Source organism: Spermophilus citellus (assembly GCF_964194105.1).
Source record: "Spermophilus citellus genome assembly, chromosome: 5".
Lineage (NCBI taxonomy): Eukaryota > Metazoa > Chordata > Mammalia > Rodentia > Sciuridae > Spermophilus > Spermophilus citellus.
The window spans coordinates 107,705,524-107,733,199 of NC_138186.1; the positions used below are offsets into that span (position 1 = coordinate 107,705,524).

Here is a 27,676-nt window from a genome sequence, read left to right on the forward strand (position 1 = left end):
GATTAATACACTAGAAATATTTTTAAAGAGAATTTCTTTAAAAAGACATTTTTAATAACCAAGGCAGAGCAATGACTGTCTCAAAAAATGAATTTATAAACTTTGTGGTAGTGTCATTTTATAAAAGATTTCATAACCAAACTACACATCTAATTATTAACTTATAATGTATAAGTTATAGCATTCACCTCCTAAACCATGGAAGGTGATTATAAAAATCTTACCACTAGAGGTAAACACTTCATCACATGTCAAGGAAGTGATTTCTCTAAATTTTCCATAAATATATGATTATTTAAATACATGAAAAACTCAAAATTTTTAATTCTTTTTTTAAAAAAATATTTTTTAGGTGTAGATGGACACAACACAATGCCTTTATTTTTATATGGTGCTGAGGATAGAACCCAGGTCCTACCAGTGCTAGGCGAGCGTTCTATCGCTGAGCCACAATCCAAGCCCCAAATTTTTTAATTCTAACACTGATATTCCTAATAAGAATCACAAACATCATGATGGTTAAAAAAAAACCCTACAGATTTAACTGATAAGAATCTTACAAATTAGGGCATAGCAAATAAAATTATCAAATACTACTTTTGGCTCTAGTTCCTATCTTGTCCAAAAATGTGTATATCATAGCCAGCAGAATTTTTCTGTAGAATTTTATTTTGAAAATAATATTTCACTTGATGATTAATCTAAAAAACATCTTAAGATATGAAAATGTTATACAACTTATCTATTACAAATTAATCAGATAATTCAATTAGGTACACTTCAATTAGCTTACCTACATATAAAATATTGCACATTTTCCTTTGTCTCCAGATATGACTGATGTTTAAACTATATAGAATTTCAAACTAAGTTATTCTGTGAAATGTCAACTTTATAAGAACTAAATGCACTGTAAACAGCCATTTTGGTAAACATGCATTTATTCACAGTTGATTTATTTCCTTTAGATAACTGCTCAAAATTATTTAAGAATCTATGTAGAGGTACAGGAGCACTATACAGATCTATTTTTTATCTTCATTGTGAGGAAACACTGACCTTGGCAAAAATCTGGCATTATTTTTCAAATGAACTATTGCTGGTAAAGAAGGCATACTTTAAAAACACTTTTGTGTTCTGCACTTGCTTTTTCTTTTTAAAATTAAAATTTAAAAGCATTTTTCAGAGATTCACCTATCACTGCATAAGTGCCTAAAAATAAAAAATGGACCCTGAAAACAGTTGAGCACTTAAGTTAAAATACCTTGAGAGCCCCATTCTTCTTATAAGTTGGCTGCCTTAAAGTAAACTACCCCAATGATCATAATTACTATTAACTGACAAAAATCAGACAATTTTAATGTTATGTAATTGACACAAACCTGCATAAATACCATTTCTCCACTGAGTTGAGGTCATATTATACTTTAAAAATATAAATAAATATATTGAATTGTAAGTCCTGTTATCTATAGTAACCCCAAGGTGTTTAAATATACTTGTAAAACAGAAGTGGACTGTAAAATATAGTTCCAGAGTTGACCATTAATGTCAAATACAATCGTTCATTACAAATAACTACTGGTGCACTGGCTTGATTGATTCTAGCAATTTCATTTTACAGGAGTGAACCATTATTTAGTACACATAGAGAATATATTACTTGAAAATCCCCAAAATAAGAAGTTTAGAAAGCTGATTAAATCCTTCCAAATGAAAAGTAAAGGTCTATTTCTGGCCCTCTTCCATACCCTTAAAGTTAGAAATTGACAAAAGTCCATGGGCACAATTTACAAACTTTGACAAACTACTAAGTTAAAACCGTTTTCTTTGGGGGAAGTGGGAGGAAGTACCTTTAAAACCTGTTATACAAAATTCCAGCTGCCTTTTTATAAAAGTACGTTCCTTAGATTAAAATCATAAAATTACGGTGCAAGAGTTTAACAAAAATGAACTAAAGAGCTTTATTGACATCACAGTACATTCGAGAATAATTTTAAGAACATTACAGCTGAAAGAGAATGGCATGTTTATAGTCTTATTATGCACTATTTTTTGAAAAAAATGTAATACAAAGAAATCCTATTAAGTAACTTGGAGCAGCATTTGGAAAAAAATACACCTATTTACAGATTAAAAAAAAAAAAAAAGATTCTGGTTTCACCTACACAGCCACAATGTGCCTCTATAATGAGACAAGCCCTTAAAACTCATGGAATTTTTTAAAACAACATCATGGCATTCTTGCCACATCATTCCTCAGCGCTTACGACGGGGAGGGGTTGTTGATCTGGAAAAAAAAAAAGGGAAAAGACAAAATTTAAAAATAAAAATGTGTTTGAAATTAAAAATCTGCAATTTAAAATAAATAGTATTATATAGGATTTCTAACATTATTTAAAACTATGATCATTTATCAAGTACCAAGTACCAAACTGAGTTTATTAAAGAGAGAGAGAGAAAGGACACTTTCAACTTTGAATAAATTCAGTCAAATTTTTTTTAAAAATCAGACAAAATACTTTAAAAAGTATACTACCTTGATCGGGACTTAGACTTGTGTTTGCGGCTTGCCTTCTTACCAGACCTTTGAGATTTCTCCATGGATCGCGATCGACTATGTTTAGGCTTCTTAGCCTTCTTTTCTTTGCTACTTCCTGGAGATTCAGAACTGCTCCTTCCACTAGAATCAGAGCCTGAATGCTTTTTACTATCTTTGGTAGTACTTTTCTTACTATCCTGTCTAGAATCATGTCTTATGATTTTAACAGATATAGAACCACTTCTAGAGAATGTTCTTTCACTTTCTCGTTTCCTTTTTAACCTATCATCTTGACTACTGAATTTAAAATCTTTTTCTTCCCTTTTTTGTTTCTCTTTTCTTTTATCCTGTTCACGCTCCCTTTCCTTATCTTTCTTTTTCCTATCTTTATCTACACTTCGACTCCTTTCCTTTTTCCTCTCTTGTTCTTTAGCCTCACCTTTATGCTTATGACTGCTCCCACTAAGATTTCCACGTTGATCCTCAATTTTACGCCTATCTCGACTCCTACTGCGACTGGAACGACTGGTTCGTCTATCCCTCGAGCGACTTCTACTTCTACGTCTCTCTCGGGAAGGACTCCGATTTCGTCGTCTTTCTCTTTCAAGGCTACTTCTATTAGATCTTCTCCTATCTCTAACCTTAATCCTAGCCCTATTAGTCTCTATTTTAATTCTGCGAGAGTAGCTTCTACTTCTGCTACGTCTAGCTTTAGTTGTTGGAGATCTACTCCTACTATGTCTCTTTTTCCTTTTAGGAGAAGAAGACCGAGAAGATGTGCGACTACTACCTGAGCTAGAACTGTATGAAGAACTAGAGACAGTACTACTAGTACTACTAGTTCTGCTATTGCTACTGGAACTACCACTACTAGAACTTCCTGATCTACTCCTTCCTTGTTTCTCTTTTTCTTTATGCTCTTTTTTTGGTTCTAAAACTGACGTATTTTCATTCGGAGTTCTTTTCTTTTCATTAACCAGATCACCATCTGCTTCTCTTGCTTCTAGCAGTGATAAACTATTTTGCTCTTTATGGATAAATTCATTCATCTCTTTTGCAACCCTTTCTGTTTGTTGCTTTTCTTCTGAAACAGAAAAAGACAAAAAGAAAGGCTATGAAAAGATGAACTTAAAACAAAAAAACCTATACTACCAAATTTCAAGGTATCAGGTTCTAACAATAAAGCAGCACTATTTAATAGAATTAGTATATAAACAACATAAGAAATTCAAAAATTTTCTAGTAGCCACATTAAAAAGGTAAAAAGAATCAGAAGGAATTAATTAGAATGTTTTATTAACCCAATATATTAGAACTGAATATTCTACTTTTTTAATGTATAATCTTTGAAATCTAGTATGTATTTTATACCTTACAGCACCTCTCAAGTGTGGGCTAGCCACATTCCAAATACTCAATAGCTACATGTTACTAATTAGCTACCATTCTGGTAGTCACAAAGAGTATTAAAGTGTGGAGATGCATATGAAGGGAAAAAAGTTTTCCCTTTTGTTCAATTACAGCAACTTAAGGAAAGTAAGTGATTCATAGAAAAATTTGAGCAGCTGACTCTTAAAAATCATCTTTAAAAATTGTCTAACATTTTTCAAAACAGAAATTCTAATATTCTCTTTCATTATTCCTAGTATTATATAAACCCTTAAAAGCTGTCCTCAGGTAAAGTATTTTAAATAAAAAATTTCTAGGCCTTCTTTCCTTATGCCCATATATCCAACCTACTTGTCAACAGTCTTACAAATAACATTCCTCCACTTAAAAAAATCTTCTTTTTCATTTCAACAATTTTAACAAGAAATAAAGTTGCTCTAAATAGATTAGCTTACAGCCACTGGAATGAATGGCTCCTAAAACAATGAAAAATTTGTGACCTTGGTTTCAGTTATAACACATATTACTTGTAATCTAGACTCAAAATTCATTCTATCCTGATAGTTTAAAAGATATACCTTCCATCTGTTTATCATGTAATAGCTGTTGTTCTTTCTCTTTTCTCCAAAAAGCTTCCTGTTTTTGCCGGATTCGGTGCCGCAATTCTTCATCATCAGTGTCAGATGACTCAGAGCCTCTGTCGCTCCTCTCATCTTCACTGTCTCCTGATCCGTAACCACCCAGTCCACCTGTGTGCATAAAGCTCAGTCTATCATATGAAAAAATTATGCTATCATTAAAAACTTTTTAAGGTCCGAGAAGAAAGCTCATTTTTTTTTTTTTATTGCCTTTTCCTGGAAGAATATGCTTATTCGGGGTGGGGAGAAGCATAAATTCAAATGTTTAAGGAGTTTTTTGAACACTGAGACAACTTTATATCTTATTCTTTCTGGGGTATTTTATATATTTTTCACCATTATGGAAACATGATAATGGCTGTTTCACTATCCACACTGGCCAACAAAACCATTTAACAGGGTAGTAATAAAGTCTCACTAAAGCTTAATCAATTCAACTATCTTAATAGAATTTATGATGATTCTGAAAATATTTCTAAAGTTAAATCTTTCATTGTCCAAAGTTTAGGAATCTCAGGTGGGATACTAAGCATTTTTTTCCCTAAAATTAGTATACTATAATTCTCATTGGTACAAAACTGATATGACACTGAAACTACTCCCCACCCTGAAGTGATCTAAATAGTAACCATAACAAAACCATATGGGCATTTGGTTTTACCCAGTTCTCTTGTGCCTCACAAAAATTATGAAATGAAGATGTAGAAAAGGCAAATTCAAGTTTTAGAACCTTGATAATGTATCATGCAAACAGCAAATTCTGAACACATCACTACAGTTATCCTATGATAAGTAGACCCTTTTCTCTATGTAAAAAATTGACTTGTTGCAATACAATTCATATAAAAGCCATTAAAAGCATTAGTGGATAGACAAATGCCTAAGGTATGTATGCAATAATTCTGAAAGTGAGCTTAGATACTATCATGGCTAAATTATGACCTCTTAAATACAAACTATATATATAACTATACATTTATACAATATACATATTGGAGCAATTAATGAGGAAATCCTTCATTCAACTTGCCCCAATAACCTACAATTAACCATTACATTTCTAATAGTCCGACTATGACTGCTTTAAGTAAAAAAAAAAAAAAAAAAAAAGTAAGCTTTTTAGAAACTGATATAATCCTGAGATCTAGGTTTTATAAAATGAGTAAGAATAGTGCAGTTTCAATACAGAACATGTGGAGAAACAAGGTAAGTGTGATTTTTTTTTTCCCCTTTAGGCCCTCTCACAAATAAGGAAAACACTTACCGAGTCCAGAGAGGGAAGCCAGTGCACTGGACTGTGCCAGCTGTTTTGCAGGAGCTTTGTATCACATCAACAACAGGAACAACATGTTAACACAAATAGCCACGATTTCATAGTCATGAGAGTCTATGGTATTGTTAAATCTACTACTATTGCTGCTTTTTGGGGAGAGAAGAAACATTAAAAACATAACATTCATTTTAAACCAGTAGCATGTCTGGCTTTGAAATTTTAATTCTGATGTGAGCTGAAATTGGTTTATAACTAGGAAAAATGTTGACTAGTACAACTGTATTTCTGAGATACAGCACATAATTTTTGTCTTCAATATGTATTTAAAGTGTTACTAAAATCATGGGGGGATGGAAATCACTTGTTTCTGTGAGAATTATAAGTGATAAAACTGAAAATTCACAAAGTGCAAATTAAAAATTCATTGTCAAATATATTATACTATAAGTCATATATTGATACCATGGTATCTATAAAAAAAAAATCAGGTGAAATAAATTGAACATCAGAAATTTGCCACAATACATGTTATAGGACAACAGCATGATTGCTAATTTGTGTTCAGGTAGGTCAGATAAATATATTTGTATAGTTTTAATATGGTATTTATGAATCTAATCTTTCCCAAAGAGTTAAAACATGCATGGAGATTATTTAAATATCTATATAGTAATTCAGAGGACAACAAAAGTCCAAAATAATCAATAAAACCAAAATTCCCCCAGAAAAACAAAACCAAGAACACCCACAATATACCTTTCGTTGCTTTCCGGTGTGCATCTTTGGCTACATAATAAATTTCTTCGTCTGTGACATCCAACAGAATTTCAGTCAGAAGCATTTTTGTCAGCAACATCTAAGAAAAAATATTTATACACAGTTTCTTATTTATTATTATATTTAAGAACACAGCTTGGTATTATCAAAAAGTTAAAATTCAAAGCCTTTTTTTTTTTTCTTTTTGGTACTAAGGACTGATTACTGATTACTACTGAGTGCATTACCACTGAGCTGTTTTTATTTTTTATCTTGAGACAGGGTTTTGCTAAGTTGCAGAGACTGGCCTCCAACTTGTGACACTCCTGCTTCAGTCTCTCAAGTCACTGGGATTATAGGTATATGTCACTTCATCAAGCATTTTGAGATCAGAGCAGCCATTCCAAGAACAATCTATCTTGAAAGCTATTCTAAAACACTGAAACTTAAAAATTCCAAAGTCATGAGGATTTAAAAAAAGAGTTCATCTATAGAGACACTGAATTCTTTGTTTTGTTTGTTTTTACTTAATTTTTTTAAATGTGGTCCTGAGAAGATTGAACTGTGTCTCACACGTGCTAGGAAAGCGTTCTACCACTGAACGACACTTCTGCCCCCAAACACTGAATTTTTATTCTAGAATGACACAAAAAGTTAATAGTTCCTAATAAAAATTTCTATAGGTGCTTTAAAATTAAAGAAGTAGGCTTTCGTTTAATAATACTGGTAAGCAGTATGGTATCAGTTTCTTACTCACTTCTTAAGGTTAGGTTAAAAATATCAATGGGGGAGAGGGCAAGGAAAGTTAAGGACTACCAGATGAAGTTCTTTTATTCTTGACTACCATAATGTAACTCATAAACTATAACAGCTATTTAAATAAGAGTTAATGTCACGTAAGATGGAGAGTATACTAGGTTTGGAGCATGCACTGGATTTTTGCACTGATTTGGCTACCAAAAATTGTTTGAAATGTAGACTCTTAGTCCCCTACCCTCTCTATGTTTCTAATTACCCATCTATTAAAATGAGAGCAGACTGAATTGGTATTATCTCAATGTTTCAAAGACCTCTGGGAAGTACATCACATTATTCTCCTAATCTCACAAACTGACAATATACTTTATAGATAACAGAGGCTTTAAAAACGATTACAATGAAGAAATACAATTAACTCTGTTCAATCCCAGTGCTTCCTAAACTTATTTTTCTGTAAATTCTTCTAATCTTTCTCAGTATTTCTACTTAAAAAACAAAACAAGGGGCTGGGGTTGTGGCTCAGTGGTAGAGCACTTGCCTAGCATGTGTGAGGCCCTGGGTTTGAGTCCCAGTACCTCATATAAATAAAGGTCCATTTACAACTAAAATAAATATATATATTTAAAAAAAAAAAAAACTTAGAAAATAACAGATCAGGGCTGGGATTGTAGCTCAGTGGTAGTGTTTGCCTAGCATGAGAGAGGCACTGGACTCACTCCTCAGCATCACATAAAAATAAAGGTATTGCCAGGCACAGTGGTATGTACCTGTAATCCCAGAAACTCAAGAGGCTGAGGCAGGAAGATCGTGAGTTGAGAGCCAGCTTCAGCAATTTAGCGAGGCCCTAAGCAACTCAGTGAAATACTGTATCTAAATAAGATACAAAAAGGGATGGAGACGTGGCTCAGTGATTAAGCACTCCTGTGTTCAATCCCTGGTTCCAAAATAAATAAATAAAAATAAAGGTATTGTGTCCACCTACATCTTAAATTTTTTTTTTAAGTAACTGATCAACATATTCTCTTGGGTCTCAACCAGTAAAACGCTGTTTAATTACATCACTGATATTAAGAAATGAGCTTAATAACTGCTTTATAGGTTATGATTTTGTGATTTATTTATATTATTCGAATTCTTTCAGGGTAGTAGTGGTAGGGGTATTATTTGAATCTTGTAGACATAATTTGCCTAGCAATCTACATATATGAAGAAATAGTTCATAACTGTTTCAGATTCCTCCATTTAAATGTTTTAGATAACCAATCAATTTTAAAACATTATACACAAATCCTTATACATAATAAGAACTTAACATGATACCATTTGATATTCTTTCTCTTCTTCAGTCATCTCTGGTTCACTTTGCTCTTCCTGAGGAACTGGAGATGGACTTCTGGTGATTTTTCCACTGCTTGCAGCCTCAATGTTTTCAGTATCTTCATCTTCCTCATCACTATCCTACAAAAATAGTAAGTAGTCCAAATTGATGTATAACATAAAATCTTTATGAAAAATACAAAACCTGAAGTTAAAGTTGATGAAAACATACAAGTGAAACTGCTCTCTGAATTACACTGTTTTTCTTATTTGGTGCTGGGATCAAACTCCTGGATGCTAAGCATGTGTTCTACCACTGAGCACCCTTCTAGCCCCTCTAAATTACGTTTTTGTAGTACAGATTTCATTTGGTAGTTTAAAGTATAACCCATGAAGGAATGTAAAGAGGCTGATGAAAATCAATTATTTTTTCAATTTTCTTTTCTCTTTGGTCAATTTTGACCTTATTTTATAAATAACCAGAAAAATATCCCAGTCAGAGACAAAATTTAATTGATATCCATTATACAGGATGGCCCCAAAATAAGTGGCCTGTAGAATTTTAGATAAATGGACCATAGCAATACTAGTCAAAATAATTTTTACAACTATATATTTAAGCCATTTACCTAACATGTGACTTAATATGAAAAATCCCTGGTCGGTTCCAAGATCTCAGCTTGCCCTGAAACTTAACAGTAGACAGATACATAAGAAATTAGGTTTACTTGAGACTAAGAAAATGCCAGCAGTTTGTCTGTATCTCTTTATAGTTTTAGGTTTCAATGTCTAGATACCATACCCTAAAAAGGGGACCCTTGCTTAGTCAAAAACAACCGTAGCAGCAGCAACAAAACCCAAAAATCCCATTATCATAACTCCCTGCAATGCTATTAAGAAAAAGATAAGATAGCTATTTAAATACTATTACGGAAAGACTATTTGAACCAAGGGACAAATATATGCAATACAAACACAAAGGCATTTGGGAGGACAATCTCCAATTATTTTAAGACACTAAAAGAAATCTGGAGAACCACTGTGTCATATAAAGATCTTTGATCTTTAGAAAAGGTAAATTCTAATGGTGTTTATTCTTTCCCATTTCATAACATCTATATAATAGATTTGGCAGAGGTGTTTTGGAAGAAAAATAAAATTAACCCAAGATCTTTGAGGAAAACCAAAGACCAAAATCCAGTTATCCTGCTGTACTTGAAACTTACCTTTGAAGCAGAAAATGGCCCTGAGGGGAAGACCCGTTTCCTGAGTTACATATCGAGTACTGATGTGGCTGTCATACCAGCTAGGAACATGTTAATGCTGAATAGAAAAATTCCTAAACTTCTCATGCCATTTAACTGATGAATGAAGATTAAAAGACTTAAAACACAGTGATTTTCACTACTCATGTCAAAAACAATGAAATATATTACATCCTTAGGTGTAAGTATTTACTCATAAGAAGGGCAGAAGGGCAGAGTTATTTCTCTATTGCCATATAAGTTTTTTTTTTTTTTTTTAGTTGACAATGGACTTTATTTTATTTATTTATATGCAGTGCTGAGAATCAAACCCAGTGCCTTATACATACTAGGCCAAGTGGTCTACCACTTAGCCACAACCCCAGAGCTCTACTGCCATTTAATATAGTTTTAGGGAGTCAGCTGAACAACAATGAAAGAATATAGATTTGTTTAGACCAATTCAGAATCTGATGGAATAATCTCTTTCTGGAATAAAATGTTTTATAAACTCATAGTTCCTCTTTCCTTCATCTACTTTTTTCCCATAATACATAAAAAATAAACCCCAGAATACTTACTGCAAGTAATGTCAGAAACATTAATTTTTCTTATAATTATCAATCTCAAACTTTTTGCACAGACAAAATTATCACAGGGAGTTTCTTGCCAAAGGATTCTACTTACAAATTTACTTCTTTGAGGTAAGCGAGGGCCATCTCCTCCTTCAGCATCTTCTGTGGCCTTCTTTTCTTTTTTGGACAACTGTGAACGTTGTTGTTCCATTCTTTCTTTTTCTAATTTCTTCTGCTTCTCACGTTCCATTTTTTCAAGACCTTCACGAATCCAAGCTGGAAGAGTCCTGCGTTTTACTGCATCTGTTTTACACCAAAAAAATATATACAAGTCAGGCAAAAATCATAACAATTGAGTTCCTTCTTGGTTTTCTACAAACTTGTGAGTAAAAATAAAACACAAAGCCCATCAATATCATGTTTTTCTTTACAACCATCCCATTTTTAAAGTAATATCAAATATGTTCAAATGCTTATAATTTGCCAGGGCACAATAAAAAAAAACACACACACACTAAACTGTCACCTCATTTAATCCTTACAAAAGTCAGAAGACATTACCATTATTATCTGATCTCTTTCATAGGTGAAGAAACTGAAGCTTAAAGAGATAAATGAATATGCATAAAGTTAAAAAGTCAGTAATATGTGTGTGGGTGAAATTCTATATTAAGTTGTTTCCTAAAATATGAAAACAGAGTCAAATAAAAGCACAACTAAATTTTCACACTAAGAATTCATTAAGTAAGTTAAAAAAGCCATAATTAGAATCTTTCTAAAATATAAAAAGAAAAGACTTTAAATGTTCTAGTCAATTAAATGTTAGATGATTTGTAACTTTCCAGATAAAAGTAGTATTTATGTAAACTGGCACTGGCAATAAATTAGCTTTAAGGTTATTTAAAAATTGAAGTTTTCTACCAAAATACTTATGGAGAGTGAAATAATTAAAGGAAAATTAATTTGGCCACAATGTACCAGATGAACTGAAAGTAAAAAAAGACCCAAGATGAAGAAGAGTCAGGTTTAAAAAGGGAGAATTGTTCATAGAACTGCATAATGTACTGAAATATCAACACTGAAGAAAACTGCAAGATTCTCTAGTCACCAAAAATTGCATTTTATCACAAAATATAGAACTTAAGGTAAATATTTAAAGACTATTCAAAATCTTTTATAAATCAGCATCTTTTGTGTAATTTTAAGGTTTTATATTATTAAAATGATAGGGTTTTCAAGCACCAATTTTTAACATATCAGAGGCATTAAAACAATTTAAGAAAATAAAGACACCCTTTCTACAGTGATAAAGAAACCATGCCAATTGTGGTTCAACAAACTTAAATAGCTACCAATTTGTGGAGGCTCCTGCTTCACAGGAAGTGCAATAGGTGAGCGTTGCCGATCCCTGAATGATGATGGCCTTTCTCTCCGATTCTGGGGAGGTGCTGGAGGTCCTGGAGGTCCTGGTTGCCAATAAGGAGGATGAAATCCACCTTGCGGTGGACCAAAAGCAGCCCCATGCTGAAAGAGTATTGCATTTTATTTTTCTTCAATTTAAAAAAATACACTCTCTGGGACACACGTGTGTTATGAACTGGGACAGTAGAAATCCATGTGTGCAGCAAATCCAAGAATTCCATGGTTCTAACATCCACCGATATTTCTGTAAGCCCCAAGAACCTAGGCTTACTTCTCTTAAGAAAGATAAAGATTTTTGCCTATTAAATGTAAAGAGCCTTCTAAAACTCAGCTGATACACTATTTTCAATTGTATAGAAGCCCTACTGGCACCAATACATGAAATATCAAATTTTCTTTTAATTAGAAAATATAGGAAATTTCTTGTCAATTTAAACTTTCTTTTTCTACTGAACTCAAGTTGTTCCTATAATCCTGCAGAATCTATTTATGTATAAGCAAAGAAAGAAATGAATTATTACAGTAATTTTTTTTTTTTTTTTTTTTTTGCAATTCTGCTATTTTTCAGAGGCTTTTCTAAGGCCTGTTGCCAATAAAGAAAATTCTTTGTCTTGTTAGCATGGGATTCACAAGTAAAATGGGTAAGTAGAAGCTCTCTATCACTATGTTTCTTAAAAAAATAAAATAAAATAAAACCACCATATATGTATAGAAAGCGTACAACCAGTATCTGGATATATATTAACTCGATCTCAAGGCAAATACATTACCAAATTTACCTTGGAATTAGTGAAATATTATATGGGGCTTTTCAAATTTTAAATTATGACAGCTCAGTTTATAAAGTAACAACTGCAATCAGTTATTTCAAAATGTCATCTAGCATTATAACTTATGGGTAGACCATAGCAGAGTAAATACAGAAAATAAAGTCTCACATAATAACACTATTCCCCATAGAGTTCTATGTCCCTAGGAATGAACTGGATGTTACAAAGGATATCATGTACAAGTCCATTAACATGTCATGTTGGAATGGGAAAACAACAACAACAACAACAAAGCCACTAGAAAAGTCATAATTCTACATAGCAGAAGGACCTAGAGTTAGGAAGATGATCTATGTTCATGTGTATTATTAATGTCTTAAAAATAATCTATTATTGATAAATAATGTATTCAACTACTGTGCATTTTCTAAACTTTATTCAATATTTAAATGTATCACTTTGAAATTAGAAACAAAGCATCATATAACTATTGAATTTATACATTTTTTAATTTTACCCAAAATTTCCTCTAATGTTTCTTATACTATTTTCCTAATCAAATAAAAAATCAGAAAATAAAAATCTAATAATTTTAATAAATTGATAACTTTTCTGAGACACTGTACATGCTTATCTGTACAACTCTGAAAAGTGAAACACATATCTTAGGTATTCTTGATGAGATACTTCCAAAAATGGATTACGTGCACATCTACAATATTAAAGCAACAAAATATCTTTCACCTGATAGTCAAACTGGTTCACTGGCCCCACTGCAAAATTATCGGGTGGTCCACCAAAGTTGTGATTGTTCTGGTTAAATATATGCCTGTTGTCAGGGGCAAATTCCCCACTGTCCTGACTGTTGCTGTCTTCAGAAGGAGGAACAATGTCCATTGGGCCTGGTGTTGGTGGCATCCATGGCTGATCTGGAGGGGGGTGTGGGGGCTGCTGATGCATTCCCCATTCTATTTAGGATTTAGGCATAAAAATATTCAACAGGGGGTTATAACAAAATCAACACAAATTTTTAAGATTTCAAGAAAGCTAGATTTTTCAGTAAAGAAACAGATTTTTTAAAAAACAATTTATGACTTCTTGGTCAAATTCCTTTTGTATATCTTACAAATAGGCAAAGAACTAAACTATCTTATAAATAATTCAAATGAGTTAAATCCATTCTAATTCACATCCTAAACAAATGGGAATCAAATGCCCAAAATTATTTTTAACGAATGTAACATAAATCCACAGAAACTTTTTGAATTTTTCTATTCTTGTTCAATAACACCATTAAAATAATATTTAAATTTTTATATAAGTTCTTTCTTCCATGAACACATTTATCCTCACAACATCCCTGTGAGGTAGGGGAAATCAGGTATTATTTTTGCCCATTTCATGAAGGGAAATTGAGGCACACAGATGTTAAATAACTTTACCAGGGTCACAAAGAAAACCAGTAGAGTAAAACTGGTGAATGGGGATGCCAGGGTGAGTCATTTATAAACTTGAACTTGGGGATTAAAACATTTTCAAACTTGAGAAAATTTGGCTTTCAGGAAAGCTAGAAATAAATCACCTCACAATATCAAAAATTAGAATATTTGTTATTTTTAAAATAGTGTTAGGGAATTCCTTCCTGTATTTCCATTTTTTATAGTAACATGAGAAACAATAAATAGGGAAACAGGAATATGACTTCACCATCAGCATACCCAAATGAGAAATTCTTCTATAAATAGTTTAAAGTGATTATTAAAAAACAATAAAAATACAAGCCATGGAATTAGCCAAGGAATCTAAATCATACTGTGAATTAAAAAAAAACAAACAAACAAAAAATAAAACAAACAGAAACTTATGGAAGATCTTCACTATCAGAAAAAAGGAAAGAGTAAGATGGGTGGATGGTAGGGGCAGAGTATATTTGACAGACTTATTTGTCACATAGTGACACAATTTTTCTTTAATTAGAGGCTAGACATGTACTCTGCCAGTGCTGCTTCTGAAAAGGCCAGAGGTTGCAACAGAGAGACAAAGAATGCTCTCTTCCCTAGATGCCAAGTGAGGTTTCCAGAGTGTTCCCAGCCCCTGTAAGCCTAGGAATGAAGAACCAAGAAAAGAATCAAACTGAGTGCCACAATGCTAGCAGAATGAGCACAGAATAATTTTAACCACTAAATGTCAAGGTCAAATCAAATTGAGACTGCCTATTCTTTAAAGAGCATTAATTTCAAGAAGTCATAAAACTAAGCAAATTAATTTACCATTAACCTTCACTTTATTTTAAAAACAGTCCTAAAATTTGGAAAATGTAAACAAACCTGGTTGCCACATTCTATTAAAATTGGAATCCCCTTGAAAATTCCCATGATTGTTTGGACCAGATTCCATTGCAGACATATCTTGTCCATTTGGCATCATTCCTGGTGGCTGTTCTACTATGCTTTGCTGTCCTGAAGCTTCTCTTTGGGCAATCCAAGCCTGAGCCAATGCTGCCCAGTCAATCTGGCCTAACATAAATTAACACAGAATTTAACATTCAGAATGTAGGAGCTAAAAAAGAACAGTGCCTCTAATAAAACAAGCATCTCAGTTATTCCTTAATAAAACTTTAAAATTTTATAGAATGTTATACCTCAAAAGATGCTTAGAAACTAATCCACACTCAGGCCTCAGCATAATCTACTTAATATCTTCTAAAATGAACTCCACAAAGACACTTTTAACCCATTATTCATACTAACTCATACGACGTTAATGCCCTGCATCTTACTTTTACTAAGTTTTTAAAAAGTCTCCTGTTGCCTCTTTTTCAACCACCATAAAAGTAATCAAAGTCAACCATTTCTTCCTTAGCATGTACTATATTCTTCTTTCCAGGCCTACCTTTGAGCCTACAGATCTGAATAAGTATAGTTATCTCTCCCTGCTCCTCTCCGGGTTGCCCTTCTTTAAGGCTCCCTTCTGCAGTCAAAATACACTTTCCTTAACAACTTTGTAGTCATTCTTCACTCAAAACTCATTGTCCCTCACTATCTTGAAGGTCTCTTCACTTCTTCTCCAGCTTAAGATCAAATATTATTAATAAAACAAATAAAATAGAATGGGACACATCTTTTTCACATCTCAGTTCAGTAAAGATTAAATAGACAATCTCACATACTTTCGTTAAATTCAGATTTGGCATAATCTGGATGAAGTTAAACTTAGCAATGTGTATCTCTAACTTTCAAAATCTGCAACTGCAACCTAGCAAACCTAGCTCTTTTACTCAAAAAAAATTTAAACAAGTTAATAATGATATGTACACAAAATTATGATGTTTCAAAAATAAAAAGCTGTAAACAAATATCCAAAAGTAGGCTTTGTTAAATTATAGTATGATCCTACAACAGAATGTTATGTAGATAATAAAAAAAACAAATGGCATCAGATTATAAAGTTGGCCATAACATAAACAAATGTTAAAGTAAAGAAACATATGGGGGGGGGGGCTGGGGATGTGGTCAAGCGGTAGCGCGCTCGCCTGGCATGCGTGCGGCCCAGGTTCGATCCTCAGCACCACATACCAACAAGGATGTTGTGTCCGCCGAGAACTAAAAAATAGATATTGAAAATTCTCTCTCTCTCTCTCTCTCTCTCTCTCTCCTCTCTCTTTAAAAAAAAAAAAAGAAAGAAAGAAACATATGGGGGAGAGGGAGAAGCTCCCTATACTATTCTTCTATATTTATATATGCTTGAAATATTCCATAGTGAAAATAAATCTTAAAAGTGCTATGGTATATCTTATGTATATGCCATATTTTGTTTATGTATTCATCCATTCATAGACTATTGGGTAATGCTTCTATTCACATGATTAAAGAAATATCTGTTCAAAAAAAAAAAGTGCTATGGTATAGCATACACTGAATTTGATCTAATTGTGTAAGATTCAGAATTAACAACAGAGGCTAGGGATATAGCTCAGTAGTAGAGTGTATGCCTTGTATGCCCAAGGCCCTGTATTCTAATCCCCAGCACCACAAAAAAAAAAAAAAAAAAAAAAAAGAAAAGAAAAAAGAATTAAAGTATGCTCTATTCAAGCAGTAAATTTTATGCTTTTTTATTTCTTTGGAATAACAACACACACTAATATGTAAAATCTTTATAAAGCTTTCTATCCTTGGGGGAAGTCTTTCAAAGAAAAATTCTTATTACATATGTTATGGCAAGGCTGTTAATGATAAAAGTTACATTTTGATCATAAAATGATTCAAAATGAATCCCAATTCTGTTACCTATCACCTCTCCATTTCTAAATACCCGCCCCACTCCTTATCAAATTCAATTTTTTCTTACTTGGATCCTGTTGATGCTGGAATGACTGCATCCATTGTTGTTGGTTCAAGGGCCATTGCTGCCAAGGCTGTCCTCCTTGATCCCACATTCTTTCTTTAAAAATATAGATTTTCTATTTTCAAAAAATTAAACATAGTTTAAAAATTACACTGCAAGTTCTTTAATTTTTTATCTGTACACACCAGAAATTATTATATGATGATACATTAATGTGATTAGAGCTCTAAAATTCTGATCAATATATTATCAGAGATGACTAGAATTTTTAGGTTGGTCAGAAAGAGTAGAAAATTTTATATTAATGCTCATGTTAGAGTTTGGTGGCCAAAAAAAGAAAAGCTCTAATCAACTTAGCTTAAAAAGGGTAAAAATATAAGTATATACAATTTTCTGGAAATCTGATTATTTTGAAAATTATACAAAGTTTTTATTCTCTCTCCAAATGACTCCTGAAAAAGAGTTAACTAAATAGTGATAGCTGATGAAGAAAGTTTCTCCTTATAATTATAGTTAATAAATGCAGACAGTGGAATAGAATTAGAAACCTGCCATAATGCCAAATCTAATAACTGAGTCAGGAAAACTTGGAAGAAAAGTTGATGAGAAATCAAATTCACAGGTTACCAAAACATCATCCCCAAAGATTGTGAGGTGTCTATGAATGGAAGTACTATGTTCCCAAAATCACTATGGATATTCTTACCAAAAATGTTTAACTGAAACTAAAGAAATTATAGAAGATTTAAAAAATGACATAAACCAATCTAATGTATGAAATATGATATGTCAAGAGCTTTGTAATGTTGTGAACAACCAATAAAAAAAAAATGACATAAACAATATCTGAAGAAACAATCAGACAAAGCCAGAAAGTGAGAGAATCTCCAAGACCTGGTTTCTTAACATGTTAAATAGATTGAAAAACTGTGAGTGGGTCATCATAACTAGCCTGCTTTTTTGTAAATAATCCTGAAAACTTTTCTCATAAAAAATTTTAAATTCCTACAAGTCTATTATCTTCGTACTTTATCATTGATATATAACCCTATTCAAGAAAAGAGAGATTAGATCCTTCTCTCTCCCCCTGCACAAAAGTCAATTCAAAACAGATTAAAGACCTAGGAATTAGACCAGAAACTATGTAACTCATAAAAGAAAATGTATACAACAGGCAATGTAACAGGCAACAACTTTCAATAGGATCCCTAAAACTTAGTAAATAATGCTAAGAATTAATAAATGGGATGGCATCAAATCAAACAGCTTCTGCACAGCAAAAGGAAACAAGAATGTGAAAGAGAACCTACAGAATGGGAGAAAATTTTTGCTATCTATTTGTTGACAGAGAATTAATATCCAGAATATATAAAGAATCCAAAATAAGTTAACACCAAAAACAACCCAGTTAATAAAAGGGCAAATAAATACTTCTCAAAAAAAGAAATACAAATGGTCAACAAATACATGAAAAAAATGTCCAACATCATTAGCAAATTAGGGAAATGCAATTCAAGTCTTTGCAGTATTCTCAGAACGTTATATAGTTCTGTTAGTGGTTGATTCTGATTTCTTTGTGGATCAGGGGTGGTACATTTCTTTGTTATCTCGATTACTTTAAAAGGCAAAACTACTTGTCTTCTGGTTATACTAATATAGTTTATTGCATCACCATCAGTAGAAGAAAACAAAACTAGTACTACATAGCACCACAACTGGAATTAGACATCAGTTCCAAGCTAAATATACTTCTTTTTTAAATCTTTTCAGTGTTTCTTTCTTCTACCCCCACTTCCTCCTTTATTTCCCAACTTTAAAGTCCTTTAAACTAAATTAGTCATCAGAGCCCTCAAAAAGTAACTTTAATTTCAGTTTTAATTTAATTTAAAGCAATACCAACTGCTATTTTAACTGACTCAGAGGTTCTCCTTCTGTTTGAAACTTAGGTTGATTCACCTAACAGCACAAATATTTATGTACTGGGATGGTGTGAGGGAGAATGTGTATGTTCTTAGATTATGACGATTACAATAAATTTCAGAGATACAACATAAAAGTGTGATTATTTCCACATTAAAGTTTACTTTCTGTTAACTTGATAATGGGTAATTATTTTACCATTATAAAGTTAAGGAAAAGAGATACACTGAAAATAAAGAGGCAAAGCTTCTTAAAATCTTTTTTTTAAAACACTTTCTAAATATGTTATCTACTTGAACAATCCATTCACCATACAATATAATGTCAAACAATTTAGAAAATGAGAAAAAGGGGACAAACATTTGAAAATATTTTTGTCTGCCTGGCATTAACTTAAATGGTATAAAATAAGGTAATAAAATGCATTAATTCAATTTTTTTCGGTGGTACTCAGATTGAATCTAGGGCCTCAAACATACGAGGCAAGTACCTCACCACTGAGCTGCATCACCAACCCTTTGCCTCAGCCTCCAAAGGAGCCGGGATTACAGGCATATGCCACTGTGTCCTAGCTTAATTCAGATTTTTCTATAAAAGTCTGTTTGAAAATTAGCAAAGACAAACAAAAACAAAGAAAATTTTTTCCATCTTTTCATTTTCCACACAGTACAGGACAACACCAAATGAATAATAACTGAGTGGTCTTTTTGTTTATGGTACTTCTCAGGGTTAATAAGAAATTTGTTGACCTATATTTATGAGAATGAATATGCTGACCTAAGCACAACTTTGCTGTGTTTCCAAATTTTAACAGCTTTTATCAGAATTCAATGCATGGGGGATGGGGTTGTGGCTCAGAGGGAGAGCGATCACCTAGCATGCATGAGGCACTGGGTTCGATCCTCAGCACCACATAAAGTAAAATAAAGACACTGTTTCCACCTATAACTAAAAAATAAATATTAAAAAAAAAGAATTCAATGCATGGATTTTTCAATCCTAAATTTTACACGAAGTAGACAGAGTTCTATAAGGTGCCTACTGGAGACGCAAACAGTAAAACCACATTAATGATTAAATAGTATATATAACTACCTACACCATTTCCGAAACATAAATTTTCTTTTCCAGAAATCACTAGTTTCCCTTTCTTACTCAAGTTTAATAGATGTCATGAATTTTTTCAGTTCTCCTTTTAACTTTTCTGATCATCACTTGTCACCTAGACTTTAGAGCATAAGCTGTGGTTCATGATGCCTACTTCTACCTATTTATTAGCTATTAGAACATGGCAAAATAGTCTTTAATCCTTGAATTCCCCTCCTATAACAATGGAAGACATAATGACTACCTCATAGGATTATAGTGAAAAATACATGTAAATAGCACAGAAAGTTCCAATTAGTGGTGCTTAGTATCATTACCAGTACTTTCTCAGTATACTTCTGGTAGTAGGTTTTTAAAAAAAGTTGATAAAGCCTTTTTTTTCTATTCAAGTGCATTTTATTCTCCAGAAATAATCTAAGACTTACACAGATTTTCATTTTATCTTTGGAAGAACTTGTTTGTCTTATTGTCCCTACTTCTCACCAAATCATAGGTTGATTAAAAAAAAAAAAAAAGTGCCAGGCATAGCTGCATATGCCTATTATCCTAGCAACTTGGAGGCTGAGAGGGGAGGATTTTAAGTTCAAGATCAATCTGAACAACTTACTGAGATCCCCCTCCTAAAAATAAGTTCTAAAAAAGAACAATAACTTCAGATATATACCTATATACCAAGAAGTTTTACTTACATAATTTTGACTGTCTGATTTGTTTTACTTACAGCCATTATTCTATATTTTTAAACCAATCACTTATAATGTAACAATTGTTATGTATCCCAAAGCTTTTCTTTCTGAAAGTTCTTATGGAAGCTACTATTCAAGTATAGTGTTTGATAAATTTAAGCCGAGAAAAATGGAGAAAAAGATGTGAAACTGTGAAAGGCAGAGAAGAATTAAAAAAAAAAAAAACAGAAAAGAAAGTGACAATAAAAGTCATGGAAGAAGTTAGGAGCTGGGCTGGGGTTGTGGCTCAGTGGTAGAGCGTTCGCCTAGTATGTGCGGGGCCCTGGGTTCGATCCTCAGCACCACATAAAAATGAATGAATAGAATGAAAGTATTGTGTCCAACTACAACAAAAAACTAAATATTAAAAAAAAAAAAGCTAGGAGCTACTAAGGTGCATCAATTAAATTTGGAATTAAGAAACTTGATCTGATTACCAAGAAAGACTCCTGGATGAGGGTATAGATATAAAAATGAACCAAAAAATGTACCTCTATTCAGTCATTTAAATGAATAAGGTAGATTTTTATGACAGATATGTTACAAACCATGTTAGTGGCGAGAAAAACTTACACAGACACATAAATAGAGATCAGGGAAATTTGATTTTTGATTATGATGTTCTGTACTCTTTGAATGACTTTATCATGAGTGCACTTTTCAAAATATATAGATTTTAAAAGATATAAATCAAGGGAAGCTGATGAGCATAATCAGTAATGACTAATATGAAAAATAAAAATTAAGACAAAAATCACCTAACTAAGAGACACTGGGCAAATCACCAGACCCTCATTTCATTTCTTATAGAGTAAATTTCTATAATTTAGTCCAAAAGAGGCGCCTCTGGTCATGAAAACTAAATTTAGAGTTACATTAATCATTGTAGAAAAAGAAGAAATTTTAGGCAAAGATCAGATATATTTAGATATTTAATATTATCTCTTATATATGTTTCAATATAACTCAACACTTGATAAAAGGTTTCATTATTTTTTAACTAAAAAACAAGTACCTAAGAATTTAGACGTCCTATTCTTTCTTTCTTCATTTTCACCATAATATCGTCACTATTAACAAACTTAACAAATACAAAATGTGAAAAACAGAAGTAGTAGAAAAGCCTTTCACTGGGTAATCAACAGATAGACATGCTTTGTCCCTCAGTATCTGTGAGGGTTTGGTTTCAGGATGCCCATGGACACCAAAATCTGTGAACTCTCAAGTCCCTTATCCAAAAAGGTGTAAATTTGCATATAACTAATGCACACCCTTCTATATACTTTAAATCATCTTGATATTACTTATAGTACTTAATACAATGTAAATACTATGTAAAAGGTTGTTATACTGTATTGTTTAATTGGTTGAACCCACAAGATATGGAACCCACTGATAGGGCAAACTGTGTTTTTAAATTCACTGTGGTTCTTTTGTTCCTTGGTTTGTTCTACACTGCTGCAGATCAAACCCAAGGGCCTCCAAAATGCTAGGCAAGTGCTCTAAGTTAGCTACACCTTCAAGATCACTTTGGTTTTAATGACTAGCACAAAAATATACCATTGAAAATGACATTTACAGTTGGTTTAATAATGATTTGGAAAATGTTAGTAACTGTTAAACATGGGACTTCTCTATACTTCTGCATTGTTTGAAATGTTCCTTAATAATTTAAAGATGATATACACAGTACTTCTTACAGGGAAAATGTAATGAGTTTTCATATTTTTGTCTTGGCTTAAAGAAGAATCTTCTTGAGGGGAGAAGAAATATCTTACAATATCTGAATTCTCTACACTGCTCTGTCCATACTAAGTGGTTAAATACTCATTCACTAAAATGTTACCAAGTAAATATATTAATATTTGGTCATGAAAATGACATTCTAATACTGCTGCTGTCCTTTTATAACATCAAAATTCGACCCCAATCTATCTATACTTCCTTTAGACTTAATTTTAAAGATCAATAGACTCAACTTTTTTTAAACTTGAAGAAATTTGATGACTGATGAGTCAGATTGTAAACCTTTTTTTGAGAGTATATTTCTTCGCATGGTCAAGTTAACTGTAATATCCTTGGAAAACAATTGGGATTTGGGAAGACCAGAAAGATTTTTAAAAAATCAAGGTTTATACTGCATCATCAAAACTATCACACTGCTACAAATAAAAAACTTACGATTATCACCAGTGTTGTAGACTGAATTGAGTCTCTTCAAAAGTAAGTTGAAGTCCTACTCCCTCATACTTGTGAATGTGTCCTTATTTGGAAATAGACTTTGCAGGTGTACTCAACTTAAGATTAGGTTGTACTTAAGTAGGGTGACATCTAAACAAATGACTGGGTTCCCTACAAGACAAAAGACTCAAACACCCAGACAGAGAATGTCATGTGACAATAGTGGCAGAAGTTAAAGTGAGGAGTCTACAAGTCAAGGCCAGGACTGACAGAAAGCACCAAAAGCTGGAAGAGGCAAAGAAGGATGCTACAGCCCAGGGGAACACAGCTCTGCCAAATCTTGATTTCAGACTGTCTTTGGAACTGTGAAATAAATTTCTGCTGTTTTAAGCCATCCATCCACTTTGTGGTAATTTGTTATGATAACTTTATGAAACCAATACAGTCAAGAAATGATCATTTAGCTTATTCCTTTCTAAAATGATTTTGTATTACAATCATCCTGTCTCTTGAGTTTCCTAAAATGACAACAGTTGTTAATATTTGCAAAGGTCACCCAAAGACTGTGAGACAGAGATTAATGAGAACTAAAATTTGGTGTTTTAAAGCCCTCATGAATCAAATGCAAAGATATAGAATCAACTTGGGAGGTTGAGGCAAGAGAATCATGAATTCAAAGTCAGCCTCAGCGGGGCTGGGGTTGTGACTCAGTGGTAGAGTGCTTGCCTAGCATGTGTGAGGCCCTTTGTTGGATCCTCAGCATTGCATAAATAAATAAAATAAAGTATTGTGCTCATCTACAACTTAAAAAAAAAAAAAAAGTCAGCCTCAGCAAATTAGCAAGGCCCTAAGCAACTCAAATGAGACCCTGTCTCTAAATAAAAAAGGTAGGGCTCGGTTAAGTGCCCCTGGGTTCAATCCCCAGTAAACACCTCCCTGCAAAAGACAGATAAACACACCTGTCCTTTTGATGCATATGGTAAAATTATTCTCACTTCAAACATAAAGCTGAAAAGTCACAAAATACAAAGATCCTCTTTCCACCTGCCAGTTCAGTCTTACACACAAGTGACCTCAAAGTCAAAAAGAATTCATTTGTTTAATTTCAAGTTAGGTGGAAATGCCACTGGTAAAGATTATTCTTGAAATGTGGTTAAAAAAAATTGATTTGATTTCACATGCATTTTAGTATACAGTGAAATATTTTGCAGCTTGTAGTTCAAAAGAGGAACAATACTAAAAAAAAAATGCAGAATTGGATAATTTGGTTCTAATGCCCCCCAAACTAGTAATAACTGAAAAATAAAGGCCTAAAGTGACAATTAGCAATGAGCATGTTTATGCACCTACACCTTAGTTCTATGTCATTTGGCAATAAAAGAACGATGAGTTCTTAGAGAAGGATCTGATTCTAGGACTGGGGCAGGAAATATGTGACTGGACCATCTTATGGTGCCAAGAAATACGAAAGAGCTACAAAAAAATAAATAAATAAATAAATAAATAAATAAAAGAGGAACAGTACACAAATTGAAAGAGCTGCCAATGGTCAAAGCTGAAACAATTTAAAAATCAAAATGAAGCTATACTGGATTATAACAGATATAAAATAAACATTCATGGGCCTACACTGACATAAACGTTTAATTAAGCTGGACACAGTGAGACACACTTGTAATTCCAGCAACTTGGAAGTCTGAGGCAGGAGGATCCCAAATTCAAGACTAGCCTCAGTAATGTAGCAAGGCCCTAAGCAACTCGGCAAGACCCTGTCTCAAAATAAAAAACTGAAATTGGTTGAGGACATGGCTCAGAAGTCAGGCACCCTTGGGTTAAAGCCTCACTACCAAATAAATAAATACTTAAATAAATTAACAAACAGGAGGAAAGGGACAAATCCCCCATAGAGATTTCCAAATAAATTGTGAAAATACTCCACCCTAATGGAGGGGGAGAATAACTTGCCATTACTAAAGGTTATGCAAAGCAACTTCCTTCCAAAATGTATAGCATGGAAAGGAGAGAAGGAGGTAACTTAACAATGGTAAAGCCTAACAAACACTATCTCAGGAAGATGATCAAACTCACTATCAATATGTTAAGTCACACTAAGAGTATGTACTCTTTATAGCATGTGATGAAAAGGGCTTTACCTCAGTGATAATCCTCCCAAAACCACTAACAGCATTTCAATCATGAGGAAAACATCTGGCAAATTCCAGTATACCTGACCAACACTCAAAAATGTAAAGGTTATTCTACAGAAGTATGCCAGGGCTGCCATAACCAACTACCACAGAATACTACTTTAAGCAACAGAAATATATTTCCTCATAATCATGGAGACTGAAAGTCCAAGATCAAAGCTTCAGCAGGACTGATTTCATTCTGAAGCTTTTCTCTTCAGATTGTAGATCCCTCTGCATCTAAATCTCTTCTTCTAAGGAAACCAGTCATATTGGATTGGATTAGGGCCCATGAGAATGATATTATTTTACCTCTTTAAAGACCCTATCTCCAGGGCTGGGGCTAGCTAGGGTCAGTGGTATGGCACGTGAGGCACTGGGTTCAAACCTCAGCAACACATAAAAAATTTAAAATAAAATAAAGGTATTGTGTCCACATACAACTAAAAAAAAAAAAAAAAAAAAAAAAAAGACCCTATTTCCAATATGGTCAAATTCTGAAGTAAAGAAGTTAGGACTTCAACATATGAATTTTGGGGGACACAATTCAACCCCTTTTAGTCATAAAAAAAACAAAGCCTGAGAAACTCTCACAGGCCAGTGGAGACTAAAGGCACATGACACCTAAATGTAATGTGGTGCCCCAAACAGGATTTTGGTGAGAAAAAATAACTACAGTTTAAAAAACTAAGGAAATAGTAATAAACCACGGACTCCGTTAATAACAGTTTATCAATATCATTTCATAAATTGTAACAAAAAGTACCATACTTATCAGGGAAGAAACGGGAAAGGAGGGATGATTATGTACTATCTGCTCCATTATTCTGTAAATCAAAAATTATTCTAAAATATAAAGTTTATTAATAACTTTTTAAAAACAGAGTCTCCCAAGGACATCTTAAAAGAACTGATTTACTATTATTCTCCCGATAGCCCTTTTACACTTTACAAAAATCCCAGAGTAAAATCTTTTTGTTCATGTTTTGTTGTTTTCACTGTATTCAAACGAGAAATTTCAGGTTTACTTTGCTTTACGTGGTTCAGGGAGGGAAACAGATTAATAAGGGATTTTAAATTAGAATGTTAATTTAACAATTTAATCACCCAGAATCAAAATTTGTCCAAAGCCCAATTTAAGTGACGATACTATTCACTATAAGACGAAAACAACCGAAATATACTACCTGTTTCCTTGTGAAGCTTAACACATAACGTCCATCACTGGATAAGAACACAAGAAAAACAAAAAGTAAGGGACCTAATTGTAGTTAACAGGACGCAGTGGCCTTCAGCCGCGCCTGCGTAGTTGGAGCCGCGCAGAGCGTAAGCTCCAGCCCTCCGCCCCCGCCTCCTCCGCCGCCGCAACACCCCCTCCCCAGAAGAGTTCCCACTGCGCACGCGCAGTACTTAACGGCCGGACAGGAGCCCAACAATTAGTCCGGTCTCATCCAAGGAGAAACTCTTAAATTAGAAGAAAAGGTAGTGCGCGCTCTCTTTAATAACATTTCCCTTTTACAGACAGCACCGCTCTGATTCACCAAGTCAGGCAGACACTGCTGCTTTAAGGGAATGAGGTTCCAGCAGTCACGCCAAGCAGCGTACGCAGCCTATTTAACTCATGGTACCTAGGCCACAGCAACCAAGAGGTTTGTAATAATCCAGCAAGTCCCCACGTGCAATTGTTCTTCATCACTTACCCACTCTTGTTCCGGAACACCGCTGTCGCCACGGTTCTTGCAATACCTCTCCAACCCTTTTCGATGCTTCTACTTCTTCACGAACAAGACAAGATGGCGCACGATAGGACTCACCCGGAAGTGAATATTAATAACATCCGCTTGTCATCTGAAGCCATACTAGCACTGGTCCTTGCTTGTCGGCAGGTCACTTTGGCTGATTGACAAGGTCCGATGCCATTTTTGTTATGGGCAAAACCACATCGACTTCTACAAGCGTTTGAACATTCCTATAATTACCTCTTAATGTAAGCTCGCTCCGGTGCTCTACGCATTTTCATCTTTATAGTGGGCAGAAAGCCAAGAGCCTAACTGTCCTACACAGAGGACGCCCTCAAATCTCTTACTTTAGTAATAAGCTCCTCCTTCAAGTGGACGTGTGTATCCCACTCCCGCCCCTGGAACATTCCCGCTCTGGAAAAAAGGCTGAGTTCACGTTTCCACTTTCAGACTACGGAAGGACTTGAGGGTCAAACTCAGTCGTCTCTGGTCAGTTGCTGAGTGATCCCGGAACAGCTTTTTAGGCACGACAGGATTTGGCCCCAACCTTCTTGGAATACCCAAGACTGGAGCCTCCTTGAACGCTGCTGAAGGTTCAGGGGAACAGGATATTTGTGCGGGTGGCCTGTTTGGGTCGATAGCCAAAGTGGAGACTTTATCTGACCCACAGCCATCTGCCGTCCCCTTTGTTAACCCAAAGCATGGCGCCCCTTCTGGAGATGTTTGCTCAGCTCTACTTGGCTCAGCTAGTTCTTAAATTTCTTTATCCGTGACCTTTAGGAAATAGTG

The 27,676-nt window shown here is 33.7% G+C and overlaps 1 protein-coding gene and 1 long non-coding RNA gene across 7 annotated transcripts in view; one reads left to right on the forward strand and one right to left on the reverse strand.

Moving 5' to 3' along the window:
* LOC308648711 overlaps positions 1–22,144 on the forward strand; it is a 627,872-nt gene extending 605,728 nt beyond the window's left edge. Inside the window, exon 2 of the long non-coding RNA XR_014021905.1 lies at positions 21,794–22,144. This is a non-coding gene — a long non-coding RNA (uncharacterized lncRNA). The remainder of the gene's footprint in view (positions 1–21,793) is intronic.
* PNISR (PNN interacting serine and arginine rich protein) lies at positions 650–26,984 on the reverse strand. 6 transcript variants are annotated; one of them, XM_081293676.1, is made up of 13 exons: positions 26,849–26,960; positions 26,336–26,372; positions 17,033–17,144; positions 15,013–15,201; positions 13,430–13,653; positions 11,846–12,017; positions 10,606–10,796; positions 8,678–8,815; positions 6,599–6,698; positions 5,834–5,887; positions 4,510–4,680; positions 2,540–3,626; positions 650–2,290 (listed from the first exon to the last, which is right to left on the reverse strand). In XM_081293676.1, the coding sequence occupies exons 3-13, from the start codon at positions 17,118–17,120 to the stop codon at positions 2,260–2,262; spliced, it is 2,445 nt and encodes an 814-aa protein (XP_081149802.1). In that variant the 5' UTR covers positions 17,121–17,144; positions 26,336–26,372; positions 26,849–26,960; the 3' UTR covers positions 650–2,259. The 6 variants fall into 6 exon arrangements, with proteins under 6 accessions (XP_081149802.1, XP_081149801.1, XP_081149804.1 ...); XM_081293675.1 differs by lacking the exon at positions 26,336–26,372 and having other exon boundaries at positions 26,849–26,984; XM_081293678.1 differs by lacking the exon at positions 26,336–26,372 and having other exon boundaries at positions 2,982–3,626; positions 17,033–17,125; positions 26,849–26,958.
* Between the last annotated feature and the right edge of the window lie 692 nt (positions 26,985–27,676).